The sequence below is a fragment of the Rhinopithecus bieti genome, unplaced genomic scaffold, assembly GCF_001698545.2.
Source record: "Rhinopithecus bieti isolate Rb0 unplaced genomic scaffold, ASM169854v2 scaffold_21412, whole genome shotgun sequence".
Taxonomy (NCBI): Eukaryota; Metazoa; Chordata; class Mammalia; order Primates; family Cercopithecidae; genus Rhinopithecus; species Rhinopithecus bieti.
This window is the reverse complement of record NW_016811643.1, coordinates 2,179,095-2,195,156: the sequence shown is the minus strand read 5'-3', so window position 1 is coordinate 2,195,156 and position 16,062 is coordinate 2,179,095. Positions and strand designations below refer to the sequence as shown.

At 41.7% G+C, this 16,062-nt stretch overlaps 1 protein-coding gene across 8 annotated transcripts in view; it reads left to right on the top strand.

Moving 5' to 3' along the window:
* Window positions 1-16,062, top strand: part of NUP98 (nucleoporin 98 and 96 precursor) — a 134,143-nt gene that overhangs the window by 44,586 nt on the left and 73,495 nt on the right. For 6 of the 8 annotated variants that reach the window (XM_017894400.1, XM_017894396.1, XM_017894397.1 and 3 more), the window contains exons 11-12: window positions 4,993-5,085; window positions 14,445-14,585. In XM_017894400.1, the coding sequence (XP_017749889.1) occupies window positions 4,993-5,085; window positions 14,445-14,585 (234 nt within the window). The remainder of the gene's footprint in view (window positions 1-4,992; window positions 5,086-14,444; window positions 14,586-16,062) is intronic. The other 2 variants (XM_017894402.1, XM_017894401.1) reach the window with 1 other exon arrangement.

Sequence of the window (16,062 nt, the reverse complement as noted above, 5' to 3'; positions counted from 1 at the left end):
CCTCTCTCTCTCTCCCCCCCTCCCCTCCGTCCTCCTCCCTCTCTCCCGCTCTCTCCCTCACTCCCCCTCTCCCTCTCTCCCCCTCTTACCTCCCTCCCTTCCTCCCTCCCTCCCAGGCTGTAGTACAATGGCACAACCTTGGCTCACTGCAACCTCCACCACCTGTGTTTGAGTGATTTTCCTGCCTCAGCCTCCCGAGTAGCTGGGATTACAGGCGCCTGCCACCACACCCAGCTAATTTTTGTATTTAAAGTAGAGATGGGGTTTCACCACGTTGGCGAGGCTGGTCTGGAACTGGTAACCTCAGGCGATCCGCCCTCCTCGGCCTCCCAAAGTGCTGGGATTACAGGTGTGAGCCACTGCACCCATCCCTACTTATTTCTTACCTATAAAATTAAAATGAAAAGATGGTTAAGGGTCAATTAGCGTTTCTCAGCCTTTTCTGTTATCATTTACCCTTCCCCATGGACCCGTTGTAGACTATTTTTTTGTTTTTAAGTTTTACCTGTTGTAATGGAACTGTTTTTTCTTTCGTTTATTTATTTATTTATATTTTTGAGACAGAGTCTCGCTCTGTTGACCAGGCTGGAGTGCAGTGGCCCGATCTGGGCTCAAGGCGAGCTCCACCTCCTGGGTTCACGCCATTCTGCTTCAGCCTCCCGAGTAACTGGGACTACAGGTGCCCACCACCACGCCTGGCTAATTTTTTTTGTGTGTTTTTAGTAGAGATGGGATTTCACCATGTTAGGCAGGATGGTCTCGATTTCCTGACCTCATGATCCACCCGCCTTGGCCTCCTAAAGTGCTGGGATTACAGGTGTGAGCCACCGCGCTCGGCCTGTCTTAATCGTCTTCTCCCTTCCCCTGAGATTTTCATACCACACATATACTGTGTATCTGTTTATGTTGTATGACTCTTTGGAGGGCCACAAACTATCATAATCTGTGATATTGTAGTCCCTCAAGAACCAATTTCCACTCCTTTTGAAAATGTGTGTGTTTAATAAAAGCTCTTTTTTTTTTGTAACATGCTTCATGTTCAAGATTAAATGCTATTTTTCTTTTTTCCTTTTTCTTTTCTTTCTTCCTTTTTTTTTTTTTTGAGACAGAATTTCGCTCTTGTTGCCCAGGCTGGAGTGCAGTGGCGTGATCTCAGCTCACTGCAACCTCTGCCTCCTAGGTTCAAGCGATTCTTCTGCCTCAGCCTCCCAAGTAGCTGGGATTACAGGCATGCACCACCACACCCAGCTAATTTTTGTATTTTTAGTAGAAACAGGGTTTTACCATGTTGGCCAGTCTAGTCTTGAACTCCTGACCTCAGGTGATCTGCCCGCCTCAGTCTCCCAAAGTGTTGGGATTACAGGTGTGAACCACCACCATGCTTGGATTTACCTTCCTTCCTTCCTTTCTTCCTTCCTTCCTTCCTTCCTTCTCTCCCTCCCTCCCTCCCTCCCTCCGTCTTTCTTTCTTTCTTTCTTTCTTTCTTTCTTTCTTTCTTTCTTTCTTTCTTTCCTTTCTTTCCTTTCTTTCCTTTCTTTCCTTTCTTTCCTTTCTTTCCTTTCTTTCTTTCTTTCGTTTCTTTCTTTTCTCTTCTTTCCTTCTCTTCTTTCTCCTCTCTTCTCTCTTCTCTTTTCTCACTCTGTCTCCCAGGCTAGAGTGTACTGGTGTGATCTCAGCTCACTGCAACCTCCGCCTCCTGGGCTCAAGTGATCCTCCCACCTCAGCCTCCTGAGTAGCTGGGACTACAGGCATGTGCTACCACATCTGGCTAATATTTGTATTTTTATAGAGACAGGATTTACCATGTCACCCAGGCTGGCCTCAAACTCCTGAGCTCAGGTGATCCGCCTGCCTTGACCTCACAAAGTGCTGGGATTACAGGCATGAGCCACTGTGCCCGGCCGATAAAATTTTTTTTTAAGATATATTTGATGTTAATCTATGTTTGCAGATTTCTGATTTGCTTAGAGTTTTTTTTTTTTTTTTTTTGGTGTGTGAATATATTTACAGTCATGTTCAGTGATAGGACAGTGAAAGGTGTCATCTTTATCTGAGTTGCCTTACTAACTTGTGTGCTGAATTTGAATTGTCTTTTAATTGTTATTTTAAAATTGAATTTTATAAGTTGATAAACTTGTCCGTGAGAATCGGAGGAAATGTGTGGTATAAACAGTGTAAATTGGGATTTATTTCCCTCCTGTGGGTTTGAGGTAGTTCACGAGTATCTTGTTTTCTGCTGCTTATGGGGCTGTAAGATCCCTTTTGATTAAATTTTATTCAAAAGAAAATCTCCAAGTACATTTTCTATTTTTTCATCAAGGAAAATTGATGATGCTTGAGTAGACAGCACTCCATATTTGTGGCATAGCTATTAGAACAATTCAAGAGGAGATTCAATGAATGTCTGAGTCAAATATATAGCAATTAAGTCAGGTTACTTGTTTGGATTTTATTTTATGTATTTATTTTTTTTTGAGATGGATTCTCACTCTGTCACCCAGGCTGGAGTGCAGTGGCATGATTTTGGCTCACTGCAACCATCACCTCCCGAGTTCAAGCGATTCTCTGCCTTAGTCTCCCGAGTAACTGGGATTATAGGCACCCGCCACCACGCCTTGCTAATTTTTGTATTTTTGGTAGATACGGGATTTCACCATCTTGGCCAGGCTGGTCTTGAACTCCTGACCTTGTGATCCACCCGCCTAGGCCTCCCAAAGTGGTGGGATTACAGGTGTGAGCCACTGTCCCCGACCTGTTTGCGTGGATTTTAAAATGACATGAAATACAATTGTTTTTGAACTTTTACATTCTTAGCTTTTTTCTTGATTTTTTTTTCTTTGAGATAATAATCCAAGTACTGACACGACAAAGTACGATATTAGTGATACTTTTTGGTCTGTTCCAAAATAGTCTCTTTACTGTATTTGTTATCTTTTTGGACTGGTTTCCCTCTATGATTTTTTTTTTCTTTTGGAGACGGAGTCTTGCTCCGTTGCCCAGGCTGGAGTGCAGTGGTGTGATCTCAGCTCACTGCAACCCTCTGTCTCCTTGGTTCAAGTGATCTTCCTGCCTCAGCCTCCCAAGTCGCTGGAATTACAAGGTGCACCACCACAGCCAGCTTTTTTTTTTTTTTTTTGGTAGTGGTAGTAAAGAAGAGGTTTCACATGTTGGCTAGGCTAGTCTTAAACTCCTGATCTCAAGTAATCTACCTGCCTCTGCCTCCCAACGTGTTGGGATTACAGGTGTGAGCCATCGTGCCCAGTACTTTATGACTTTTAAATGACTTCATATGTTTTACAAACAGGGTTTTCTGGCTAGTTATTTTTTTCTCTTATGAGAAATTAATGACATATTCATTAATTGTTTCATTGATATTTAGTTCCAAAAGGATTAATGAAACTTTGTGAACATAGGTGAACAAAAGAAAAGTAATGGCAGCAGTACAGAATAGGATCTTTGTTTGATACCTATGGATTTTTTTAATTTTTTTTTTGAGCTAGTGTCTCGCTATGTCACCTAGGCTGGAGTGCAATGATGTGATCTCGACTTACTGCAACCTCTGCCTCCTGGATTCAAGTGATTCTCCTGCTTCAGCCTCCCAAGTAGTTAGGATTCTGGGTGTGCACCACCATGCCAGCTAATTTGTGTATTTTTAGTAGAGATGGGGTTTCTCCATGTTGGCCAGACTGGTCTTGAACTTGTAACCTCCAGTGACCCGCCCACCTTGGCCTCCCAAAGTGCTGGGATTACAGTTGCCAGCCACTGTGTCCGGCTGATACCTGTGGATTTTAAAGGGAAATTATAGGATTTTGTCTAAATGGTGGCTCATAGTGAAGGAGACTTCTCATGTGTAATCAGTTACACCTTACTATCCAGGCCTGGTTCATCTGTTCAAAATAAAAGCTACTATAGAGAGTTTTGTAGGTAATTTTTTTCTTAGCAAGGACTTTTAGGTTCAGTTAAAGTGTCTTTGTTGATTGTTTTATTTTTATTTTATTGTATTGCATTTTTTTTAAAATAGAGTCTCACTTTATCCAAGCTGGAGTGCAGTGGCGCGATCTTGGCTCACTGCAACTGCCGTCTCCCAGGTTCAAGTGATTCTCCTGCCTCAGCCTCCCAAGTAGATGGGATTATAGGCATGCGCCACCATGCCTGGCTAATTTTGTATTTTTTGTAGAGACGGGGTTTCACCATGTTCTCCAGGCTGTTCTTGAACTCCTGACCTCATGATCTGCCCACCTTGGCCTCCCAAAGTGTTGGGGTTACAGTTGTGAGCCAGCACGCCTGGCCAATTGTTTTATTTTTTTAGTACAACTTAGGAGGAGTGAATTTTTCTTCTAAATAAACTTGAATCATGCACTGAAAGCTTTGGGCCTCACAAAAGCAATGTTCCCAAAGCTCAAACACATTCACTTTGCTTGAATATTGATATTATCCTGTATTGAATTGATACTTCTTTATTTTATTTACTTATTTTTATTTGTTTTCGAGACAAAGTCCTGCTCTGTCGCCCAGGCTGGAGTGTAGTGGCGCAATCTAGGCTCACTGCAACCTCTCTCTCCTGGGTTCAAACGATTTTCCCACGTCAGCCTCCTGAGTAGCTGGGATTACAGGCACCCACCATCATGCCTGGCTAGTTTTTTTTTGTATTTTTGTAGAGACGGGGTTTCACCATGTTAGCCAGGCTCCTCTTGAACTCTTGACTTCAGGTGATCCTTCTGCCTCGGCCTCCCAAAGTAGTGGGATTATAGGCGTGAGCCACCGTGCCTGGCCTCTGAATTGATATTTCAAGGCTGAAATGTAATTAAGTAAATATGAAGACGTGTTAGCATATGTGAAAATTTTTTTAAAGTTATCCTACAAGTTAGGAGTCCTAAATATTAACTGAAAGGTTCACAACTTAGAGTCAGACTGCTTTGTGTTAAACTCCCTTATAGAGGAAATTGAGAGTTATGTTAAAAGTACAGTCCACTCATTCTTTTGTTTTCCTAGGTTTTGGCACAAATACCAGTGGGAATAGTATTTTTGGAAGTAAACCAGCACCTGGGACTCTTGGAACTGGGCTTGGTGCAGGATTTGGAACAGGTAAGAAACTGCTACCATGAGATCTAGGAAGTGACACAACTTGACTTTCTGGTTTCTGGAACATGAGAGATCTATTTGATTATATTACTGGAATTAAGAAGTCTACCTTTTCATTTTTCTAGTTGGGTTTATAAAACATGCCCAGCAGTTATGCTTTACCAGGCTTTAAAATATTGGCACATTTGTCTTAGAAGCAGTATGCTCCCTTTTCTACAAAGTGTCCTCTGATAGTCCTGGTCTATTTGAGATTTTTAGTATTTAATATGAGAATTGTCATGAGGACATTAACTTTCAGTTTCCCCATGTTACTTTTGTAACAGGGATTTGAGACCTTAAACTGTTTATCAAAGTAAGCCCTAATAGAAAGGCAGAGCAATAAAAGCACATGCTGATGTAATTCTCCTTTGCAAGGAGAATTTGATTTAGTTCGATTGTCATATAGACCAGTGTCACCCCTTTTCCCTGATCCCTACTGTTAACAGCTATTTTTCAGTGCCTTTGAAGATACCCACCCTTCTACCTGCCCAGTTGTTTTTAAACAGTTGGAGGGTGATGATGGTCATAAGATATATAAATGTTTTCGCATGTACAGTAAAACGAGGTTGTTTAATTAAACAGAGTTCAGCCTACTTTTTCAGTTCATTTGCCTGCAGGTGTGGTCAGTTAGTGTTAAACCATTTCCATAGTCTCTGCTTCCACTGTCCAGTTAATCTGTTTTTTTCCCTTGTATCATCTGAGCATTCATCTGTCATTTCCTTCTTTTTTTTGTTTTTTGTTTTTTGTTTTTTGTTTTGGAGACGGAGTCTTGCTCTGTTGTTCAGGCTGGAGTGCAGTGGTGCAATCGCAGTTCACTGCAACCTCCGCCTCCCAGGTTGAAGCAATTCTCCTCCCTCAGCCTTCCTAGTAGCTGGGATTACAGGTGTACACCACCATGCTTGGCTAATCATTGTATTTTTAGTAAAGACGGGGTTTCACTATGTTGGTCAGGCTGCTCTTGAACTCCTGACCTCAGGTGGTCCTCCCTCCTCGGCCTCCAAAGTGCTGGGATTACAGGTGCAAGCCACTGTACCTGGCTGTCATTTCCTTCTTAATGGAACCTCATTTTGTACTATGAGCTGCTTTTGTGGTTTTTATTTTTATTTTTTTCAATTTTCCTTTTTTTTTTTTTTTTTCAGATGGAGTCTTGCTCTGTCCCCCAGGCTGGAGTGCAGTGGCGTAATCTCGGCTCACTGCAACCTCCACCTCCCGAATAGCTGGGACTACAGTCGCACGCCACCACACCCAGCTAATTTTTGTATTTTTAGTAGGGACAGGGTTTCACTGTGTTGGCCAGGCTGGTCTTGAACTCCTGAGTTCGTGATCCTCCCGCTTCAGCCTCCCTAAGTGCTGGGATTACAGGCATAAGCCACTGCGCCCAGCCTTCAGTTTTCTTTTTAAGATTAAAGGTGTTTTGTTTTGAGACAGGTTCTTGCTCTGTTGCCCAGGCTGGAGTGCATTGGCATGATCACAGCTCACTGCAGCCTCTACCTCCTGGGCTCAAACCATCCTGCCACCTCAGCCTCCCTAGTAATTGGGACAACAGATGCAAGCCACCGTGCTCAGCTAATTTTTTAGTATTTTGGAGAGATGAGGTTGGCCTGTTTTGCCCAGTCTGGTCTCGAACCCCTGGGCTGAAGCCATCCTCCTGCCTTGAGCTCTTAAAGTGCTGGGCATACAGGCATGAGTCAGTGCTCCCTGCTTAAGATAAAAGATGTAAGTGCTGGTAAAAAGTTTTTTTGTTTTTTTTTTTTTGTTTTTTTTTGAGATGGAGTCTCGCTCTGTGGCCCAGGCTGGAGTGCAGTGGCCGGATCTCAGCTCAATGCAAGCTCCGCCTCCCGGGTTCACGCCATTCCCCTGCCTCAGCCTCCCGAGTAGCTGGGACTACAGGCGCCCGCCACCTTGCCCGGCTAGTTTTTTGTGTGTGTTTTTTTAGTAGAGACGGGGTTTCACCCTGTTAGCCAGGATGGTCTCGATCTCCTGACCTTGTGATCCGCCCGCCTCGGCCTCCCAAAGTGCTGGAATTACAGGCTTGAGCCACCGCCCCTGGCCTGGTAAAAAGTTTTTAAGAATTCAGAAGTTTCATGAAAAGCCCCGTCTTTTTCAACTGTGAAGTAATTAGGTTTGTTGGGCATGTATCTTGTCAGACCCCTTTCTATGCATTATTCGGACATGTTTACACACACACACGTCTATACATACATGTCTTTTATATTTAGGGGTTAGGATTATATTCTTGTTTGTTTTTTGAGACGGAGTTTCGCTCTTGTTCCCCAGGCTGGAGTGCAGTGGTGCGATCTTGGCTCACCACAACCTCCGCCTCCCAGGTTCAAGCGATTCTCCTGCCTCAGACTCCCGAGTAGCTGGGATTATAGGCATGTGCCTCCATGCCCAGCTAATTTTGTATTTTTAGTAGAGATGGGGTTTCTCCATGTTGGTCAGGCTGGTCTCAAACTCCCGACCTCAGGTGATCCCCTGCCTTGGCCTCCCAAAGTGTTGGGATTACGGGTGTGAGCCACCGTGCCCAGCCTAGAATTATATTTTTAAATGGAAACTATACCCTGTATGAGTGACTTTTAAGCCAAAGGCTGAGATGCATTAATTGGTTATAATTAATATAGTTGCCTGCAATCAGCATTTTAAGAAAATGAAGTAGAATTAAAAATCAGTAGGCTGGGCCTAATGGGTTATGCTTGTAATCCCAGCACTTTGGGAGGCCTAGGCAGGATTGCTTGAGGTCAGGAGTTTAACATCATCTTGAGCAACATAGTAAGATGCTATTAAAAAAATAAATAAATAAAATAGATATGCATGGTGACATATGCCTATAGTCCTAGCTACTCAAGCAGCTGAATGAGATGTGCTGTGGGAGGATCACTCGAGCCTGGGAGGTAGATGCTGCAGTGGGTTATGATCGTACCACTGCACTCCAGCCTGGGTAACAGAATGAGACTCTGTCTTTAAAAAAAAAATCGGCCGGGTGCGGTGGCTCAAGCCTGTAATCCCAGCACTTTGGGAGGCCGAGACGGGCAGATCACGAGGTCAGGAGATCGAGACCATCCTGGCTAACACGGTGAAACCCTGTCTCTACTAAAATACAAAACTAGCCGGGCGAGGTGGCGGGCGCCTGTAGTCCCAGCTGCTTGGGAGGCTGAGGCAGGAGAATGGCGTAAACCCGGGAGGCGGAGCTTGCAGTGAGCTGAGATCCGGCCACTGCACTCCAGTCCGGGTGACAGAGCGAGACTCTGCCTCAGAAAAAAAAAAAAAAAAATCATTTGAAATATTAAGGTTAATATTATTTTATGAAACTTTGTTTCAATTGTGTTTATGTTTATGTGTTTTGGATCTCAGTGTTTTTCATAGCATGTGCTGTAGTCGAAAATGTTTGAAAGCACTGTCTTACATGGTGTTCTGTGACTTGTATTTTCATTTCACATAATACCAGTTTTTCTTTTGGTCAGTACATACAGATCAATCTCATTTTTAAAAACCCTATTTAGAGCTGGATGAAGTGGCTCATGCTTGTAATCCCAGGTCTTTGGGAGGCTGAGGTGGGCGGATTGCTTGGGTAACATAAGGAGACCCTGTCTGTACTAAAAATGCAAAAAGTTAGCTGGGCTTGGTGGCTCATGCCTGTAGTCTGAGCTACTCGGGAGGCTGAGGTGGGAGAATCACCTGAGCTTTGGAAGTCAAGACTGCAGTGAGCAGTGATCATTCCACTGCTCTCCACACAGGTTGATGGGAATGAGACTTTTTTCTCATTCCCCCCAAAATTTTTTAGTATTCCATTAAATACAATTTACACACATCATACGTACACCTTTACTTATTTAACATTTCATCTATTGATGGACATTTGAGTTATTTGATAATGTTGGCAAAGCCCTCAGTGAAGATTTTTTGTTACATAATTTTCCACGTGTTAGTTTATTGTAGGATTGCTACATCAACTTGGAATTGCAGTGTTGGAAGATACGCATATTTCAGATTTTGGTTGGATTTGCTAATTTGCCTTTCAAAAATAATACCAGTTTGTATTGCTCACATTATATAAAATGTCCATTTTTCTGTATTTTCCATATTGTCGGGCTTTTTTGTCTTTGCATACATGATAATAGAAATTGGTGAATTCCAATTTGTACTTCACTGATTACTGGCAAAGGTGAATATCTTTGTTTTTTTATTTGCCATTTGAGTCAGTTCTCTGTTCAAAGTATAGGATTACTGTTTCTTTTTTTCTGTACCTACTACTAACTTGAGATTCTTGTTAATTTGCATTTTATTTATTTGTTTGTTTGTTTATTTATTTTGAAACTGAGTTTCTCTCGTTGCCCAGGCTGGAGTACAGTGGTGTGATCTCAGCTCACAGCAACCTCCACCTCCCAGGTTCAAGTGATTCTCCTGCCTCAGCCTCCTAAGTAGCTGGGATTATAGGCATGCGCCACTGCACCCGGCTCATTTTGCATTTTTTTAGTTAGAGACGGGGTTTCACCATGTTGGTCAGGCTGGTCTCGAACTCCTGGCCTCAAGTGATCCACCAGCCTCAGCCTCCCAAAGTGCTGGGATTACAGGCGTGAGCCACCGTGCCTGGCCTCTTAATTTATTTTTAAGGATGCTTTGCGTATCGTGGATATTAACTCTTTTTGGTTATATAATAGGTGTTTTTTTTTTTAATGAAAATTCCCCATTATACCCCAGAAAGAATTTCGTTTGAGCTTTTCAACTTATCCAACTTCTGCCACATAAATTTTGCAAGAAATTAAAACTTAAAAGCTCTTATTTCGTTGTACCATGTGATCCCTAAACATATGCAGAATATATCATTTGAAATCAAATGTTTTCTTCCAACCCTGTAGGAAAAAATAGCTTTGGTACGGGCAAATTAAGGAAGGCTTTTCTTTTCTTTTCTTTTTTGCTCAAATTCAAATTAAGGAAGGCTTTTCTTTTTTTTTTAATATTTTTTGTAATTTTAGTAGAGACAGAATTTCACCATGTTGGCCAGGCTAGTCTTGAACTACTGACCTCAGGTGATCCGCCTGCCTCAGCCTCCCAGAGTGCTGGGATTAGAGGTTTGAGCCACTGCACTGGGCCACAGTTGTTTTGTGATTTTTTTTTTTTTTTTTAATTATTATACTTTATGTTCTAGGTTACATGTGCACAACGTGCAGGTTTCTTATATATGTATACATGTGCCATGTTGGTGTGCTGCACCCATTAAGTCATCATTTACATTAGGTATATCTCCTAATGCTATCCCAACCCCCCTGCCCACCGCAAGTTTTATTTTATTTTTTTCCAAGATGGACTCTTGGTCTGCTGCCTAGGCTGGAGTGCAGTGGCGTGATCTTGGCTCACTGCAACCTCTGCCTCCTGGGTTCAAGCAATTCTTCTGCCTCAGCCTAATTTTTGTATTTTTAGTAGAAATGGAGTTTCACCATTTTGGCCATGCTAGTCTGGAACTCTTGACCTCGTGATACCCCTGCTTCAGCCTCCCAAAGTACTGGGATTACAGTCATGAGCCACTGCACCCAGCCACAAGTTTTATTTTTATGTGATCAGAATTACTTTCTCTTTGACTCCTGAATCTTGTAGGTTTTGATTAGCAATGTCTTCCCCCATATTCCAAGACTCTGTAACTCCTTTTCTGATGCTTTTGTCTCTTATTCCACAATAATGTAATATCCTAATATTTTATTTTAATATACTCTGTTTTCCTCCAACAGTTCTCTCTCACAACAAACTGCATTTGTGTTGCTGTTGTATATTCCTTATACATGCCTCTCCTATAAACTAAAAGATGAATACAATCAATTAAGAATTTTACACCCACAACCTTAGCAGCAGTGTATCATGTAGGGAAATGAGAATTGTGAGTCACCAGGCACACACACTGTTGCAATTCCCTAATTATCACATCTGCTGAAGCAGGCCCTTGGCTTTGAGAGGAACATTTCCTGAGACTTGCATATAAACACCCACATTCCTGAACTCTGCATTTCATGGTTTAACAAACACCCACATTCCTGAACTCTGCATTTCATTGTTTAACAGGTAGACTAGCGCTGTAGCTTTCGGCTCTATTTTTGGGAGGCATTAGCTAAATGGGTGTTTCTCTGCAGCTTCTTATTTTCAGTGATGGAGATTCAAACTCAAGCCTCCTGTAACATGGGCATTTGGGTACTTAATGATTAGTTGATATACAAATGTTAAATGTACAGATACATAAGATTTTTTTGTATGCTTAGATTTAAGAAACCAATCTTAGTATAAAACGTTTTATACTGTCCCTTGGCATGTGATTTTCTCCTGCACTATGTGTTCAGACTAAGAAACATCCATTAACTCATGGACATAATCATTTCTTGTTTTATAGTGATATTGACTATCATTAGCACTATCAATTGCACACCATTGCCTTGGTTACTTAATAATAAACCTTCGTTCTACAGGTTTTCCTTGAAGTAATGGCTACATATAGTAAGGTTGATTGTAATACTAAGAGACACATAGAAAAATCTTTCTGATGCTAATAGATGCCTTAGATCAATTTAATAAATTCTAACAATTTTGGAATGTCTCAAAAGGAAAATAACCATTTTCAATTTTTTCTTGATTTTCTATGGAGTTTCTAAGGCCGCTATTACCATTTTGCCCCCCATATAGCTTCTTTATAACTGCTACAGTTAATCATAAATATAGCACATTTTTCCTATCTTGACAAATTACCAAAACTTTATTATATCACACAACATCGCACTCAGAATGTCTCTCATATTCTGGACCATTAGTTCTTTCATTAAACAAAAAGCCATTTGTGCATAAAACAAGGCAAATCTGGATAAAATACCTGTTTTCCATTGATAAATTGCAATAGTCAGTAGTCATTTTATGATAATTCCTTTACAGACAACCCAAACCTCACAGTGCCTTGTGTTTTTTTTGTTTTTTTTTTTTTTTTGAGATGGAGTTTTGCTCTTATTGCCCAGGCTGGAGTGCAATGGCGTGATCTCGGCTCCCTGCAACCTCTGCCTCCTGGGTTCAAGCGATTCTCCTGCTTCAGCCTTCCCGAGTAGCTGGGATTACAGGCATGTGCCGCCACGCCCAGCTAATTTTGTATTTTTAGTAGAGACAGGGTTTCTCCATGTTTGTCAAGCTGGTCTCGAACTCCTGACCTTAGGTGATCTGCCCTCCTTGGCTTCCCAAAGTGCTAGGATTTACAGGCGTGAGCCACCGCGCCTGGCCCACAGGCCAGGATTTTTTTTTTCTTCTGTGGATTATTGAAATACAGTACAGTGGATAATTTTTTTTATTCTTCTGTGGATTATTGAAATATAGTACAGTGATTTTAGACTGATTCATGGGTCATCATCCAGGGATGCTGTAAAGGTGAGGGCAATACACATTTAGAGTAGAATTTTTCATCTATTTTATATATTTGAGTTTCACCTAAGTTTTTGTTTGGAGGCAAGGAGGTATTAGACTACCAGAAAATAAAAAATTCTGTAATTGGTGCTGTAAACTATTTCCTTTGATGAAGTAATACAATTTTAGTATTTCTTGGAGCTTACGTTAATTACTAATGGTTTAGAACTTTAAAAGAAGTCTTATTCTTTGTCCCAAAGCTGTCCTTTTTAAGGTTAAAATATTGTTATTGCTGCAATGTTGTCTTTTTTTTTTTATTTTTGAGACTGAGTTTCACTCTTTTTGCCCAGGCTGGAGGGCAATGGTGTGATCTCGGCTCACCACAACCTCCGCCTCCTGGGTTCAAGTGATTCTCCTGCCTCAGCCTCCCAAGTAGTTGGGATTACAGGCATGCGCTGCCACACCCAGCTAATTTTTGTATTTTTAGTAGAGACGAGGTTTCTCCATGTTGGTCAGGCTGGTCTTGAACTCCTGACTTCAGGTGATCCACCCGCCTCGGCCTCCCAAAGTGTGGGATTACAGGTGTGAGGCACTGCGCCCGGCCCTGTTGTCTTATTTTTAATGAGGTTGGACAGTCAGAGTAATTTGTTCAGTAGTCATCCTTACTAATTTATATTGTGTGGATTGTCTTGGTATAAACTTCCTGTTCTTTTTTGATTGTGATCTCAAAGCAGTTCCCATAAAATATTTTTGACCTGCAAGTATTATATCTTTAAAGTGATTTTCCTGGTAAATGATACTTGTTTCAAGATGCAGTTGATATGTTAAAAACAACTTCAGAAGCCATGCCTAGTGATGCATGCCTGTAGTCCCAGCTACTCTGGAGGCTAAGGTGGGAGGATTACTGGCGCCCAGGACTCAGCCTGGGTGACATAATGAGATCCTGTCTCTCTTTCTCTCTTTTTTTTTAAAGGAACTTTAAATCTTATAAATTGCCAATAATTTTGGGGAAACATGTTGGGAAATTGAGTGGATTTTTTTTTTTAATGCCAGTAACTTGTATTCACCATATTCTCCCCTATTTTACACTTCTAAAATCACCGCTGACAACAAGGATTCCCTAAGCAAAATTTAGCAATACAAGTTTCTGCAATGGGTTTCCCTCTGGTGAAAATGAGTTCTTAGTCCAACCACTCTGGTTCGTGCTGAAATTTGAGTCTGTTTAGTAACCTAACCAGGAGACGTTGAGCTTTTTGTAAAACAAGTTTGTCTAGATAAAGCAGTTTTCATGAGATGGTATAATTGAAAGTGTTACGTTGTATTAGTGAAAGACAATATGTTGGATTTAGTTTTCTGTAGTTCAGTATGTAAGAAAGATGACATGATTGTGTTGAGTATTTTGATTTGCAAGTATTGAATTTTAAGAATAATTTTTAAAAATTCTTTGGAAATCTGTTCTGCTATAGAGTGGCAGGCAGTTAAGAGGCCTGGTTGTCAAGTACACCTAGGTTTGAACCCCATTTCTATCATTTATAACATTGTGGCATTGTGCTATAATTACTAAACCCTAAGTTTTCTCCTCTGTTAAATGGGAATAATAGTTTCTACATCAGACATACCAGCTAATTTTGATGAGCATATAGTATGTACCTGATCTCTTCTAAATGCTTTATGAATGTTTATTCATTTTAATTTTAGGATAAATGTCTAAGCTATATGTTACTTCATGTTATAGTTGAGGAAACTGAAGCACAGAGAGATTTAAGTATTTTACCTATGATGTGTATGACGTACTGACCCAGTGCTTGACCTGAAGTAGCACTTAACCATATTCACCCCTTTGTTGAAATGAGTGGTCATTATGAAGTTTCCAAATGTATTATATTTTTAAGTAACTGACCTCTGGCACAACACTGAAAGAATCTTCTGTGGTGCTTTTTTCTTTCCTCTTGTCTCCGTAGCTCTTGGTGCTGGACAGGCATCTTTGTTTGGGAACAACCAACCTAAGATTGGAGGGCCTCTTGGTACAGGAGCCTTTGGGGCCCCTGGATTTAATACTACAACAGCCACTTTGGGCTTTGGAGCCCCCCAGGCCCCAGTAGGTAAGTGTCAGTCACTTTAGAAGGCTTTTCTTAATTTTTTGCTAATACTTGCTGACCTGATTTTCCATCCTACACCATCCTATTCCTAGCAAGGCATTACATACATGCATGTCATTAAACAATTGTGTAATAAAGAAGGGCTTATTAATAGATCCTGGCCTACTCTGCTTTCCCTGCTCCTAGGCCTCCTCTCTCAAAGAAACCACTTTGTTAGCTCTTTTTAATTCGTCTGATATATAGTATATATAATTTAATTAGTATCTCTAAATGTGCTTGTATTGCTGTGTTTCGGTTTATTAAATCTAAGTAAATTTAACCTGTTATGGTAAATGAGAATTTAGCTCATGTATCACCTCTACTTTATTTACTTTTTCTAATATAATTATGTTTACTAAATTTACTATATTTTGTAAATTTAGTTTTATCTATTGAAGTGTTTTTCTTTCTTTTATTTTTTTGAAAAGGAATCTCGCACTGTTGCCCAAGCTGGAGTGCAGTGGCGTGATCTCAGCTCACTGCAGCCTCCACCTCCTGGGTTCAAGCGATTCTTCTGCCTCAGCTTCCCAAGTAGCTGGGATTACAGGTGCACACCACCACGCCCAGCTAATTTTTTTTTTTGTATCTTGAGCAGAGATGGGGTTTCACCATGTTGGCCAGGCTGGTCTCGAATTCCTGACCTCGTGATCCACCCACCTTGGCCTCCCAATGTGCTAGGATTACAGTTGTAAGCCACCGCGCCCAGCCTGAGGTGTTTTTCATACTTCATTCATTTGAATACCCCTTCCAAACTTTGGAAGTGTCCACTTACCACTTTATTATTTATTTTGAACTTAAGGAAATCAACTTACTTTTTTTTTTTTCCTTGAGATGGAGTTTTGCTCTGTCGCCCAGGCTGGAGTGCAGTGGCTCGATCTGGGCTCACTGCAAGCTCCACCTCCTGGATTTACGCCATTCTCCTGCCTCAGCCTCTTGAGTAGCTGGGACTATAGGCGCCCGCCACCATGCCCAGCTAATTTTTTTGTATTTTTAATAGAGACAGGATTTCACCATGTTAGCCAGGATGGTCTCCATCTCCTGACCTTGTGATCCGCCCACCTCGGCCTCCCAAAGTGCTGGGATTACAGGCATGAGCCACTGCGCCTGGCCGAAATTAACTTACTTTTTAATTTAAATAGCTTTTTTTTGAGATGGAGTCTCGCTCTGCCGCCCAGGCTGGAGTGCAGTGGCCGGATCTCAGCTCACTGCAAGCTCCGCCTCCCGGGTTCACGCCATTCTCCTGCCTCAGCCTCCCAAGTAGCTGGGACTACAGGCGCCCGCCACCTCGCCCGGCTAGTTTTTTGTATTTTTTAGTAGAGATTTTTTAGTAGAGACGGGGTTTCACCGTGTTAGCCAGGATGGTCTCGATCTCCTGACCTCTTGATCTGCCCGTCTCGGCCTCCCAAAGTGCTGTGATTACAGGCTTGAGCCACCGCCCCAG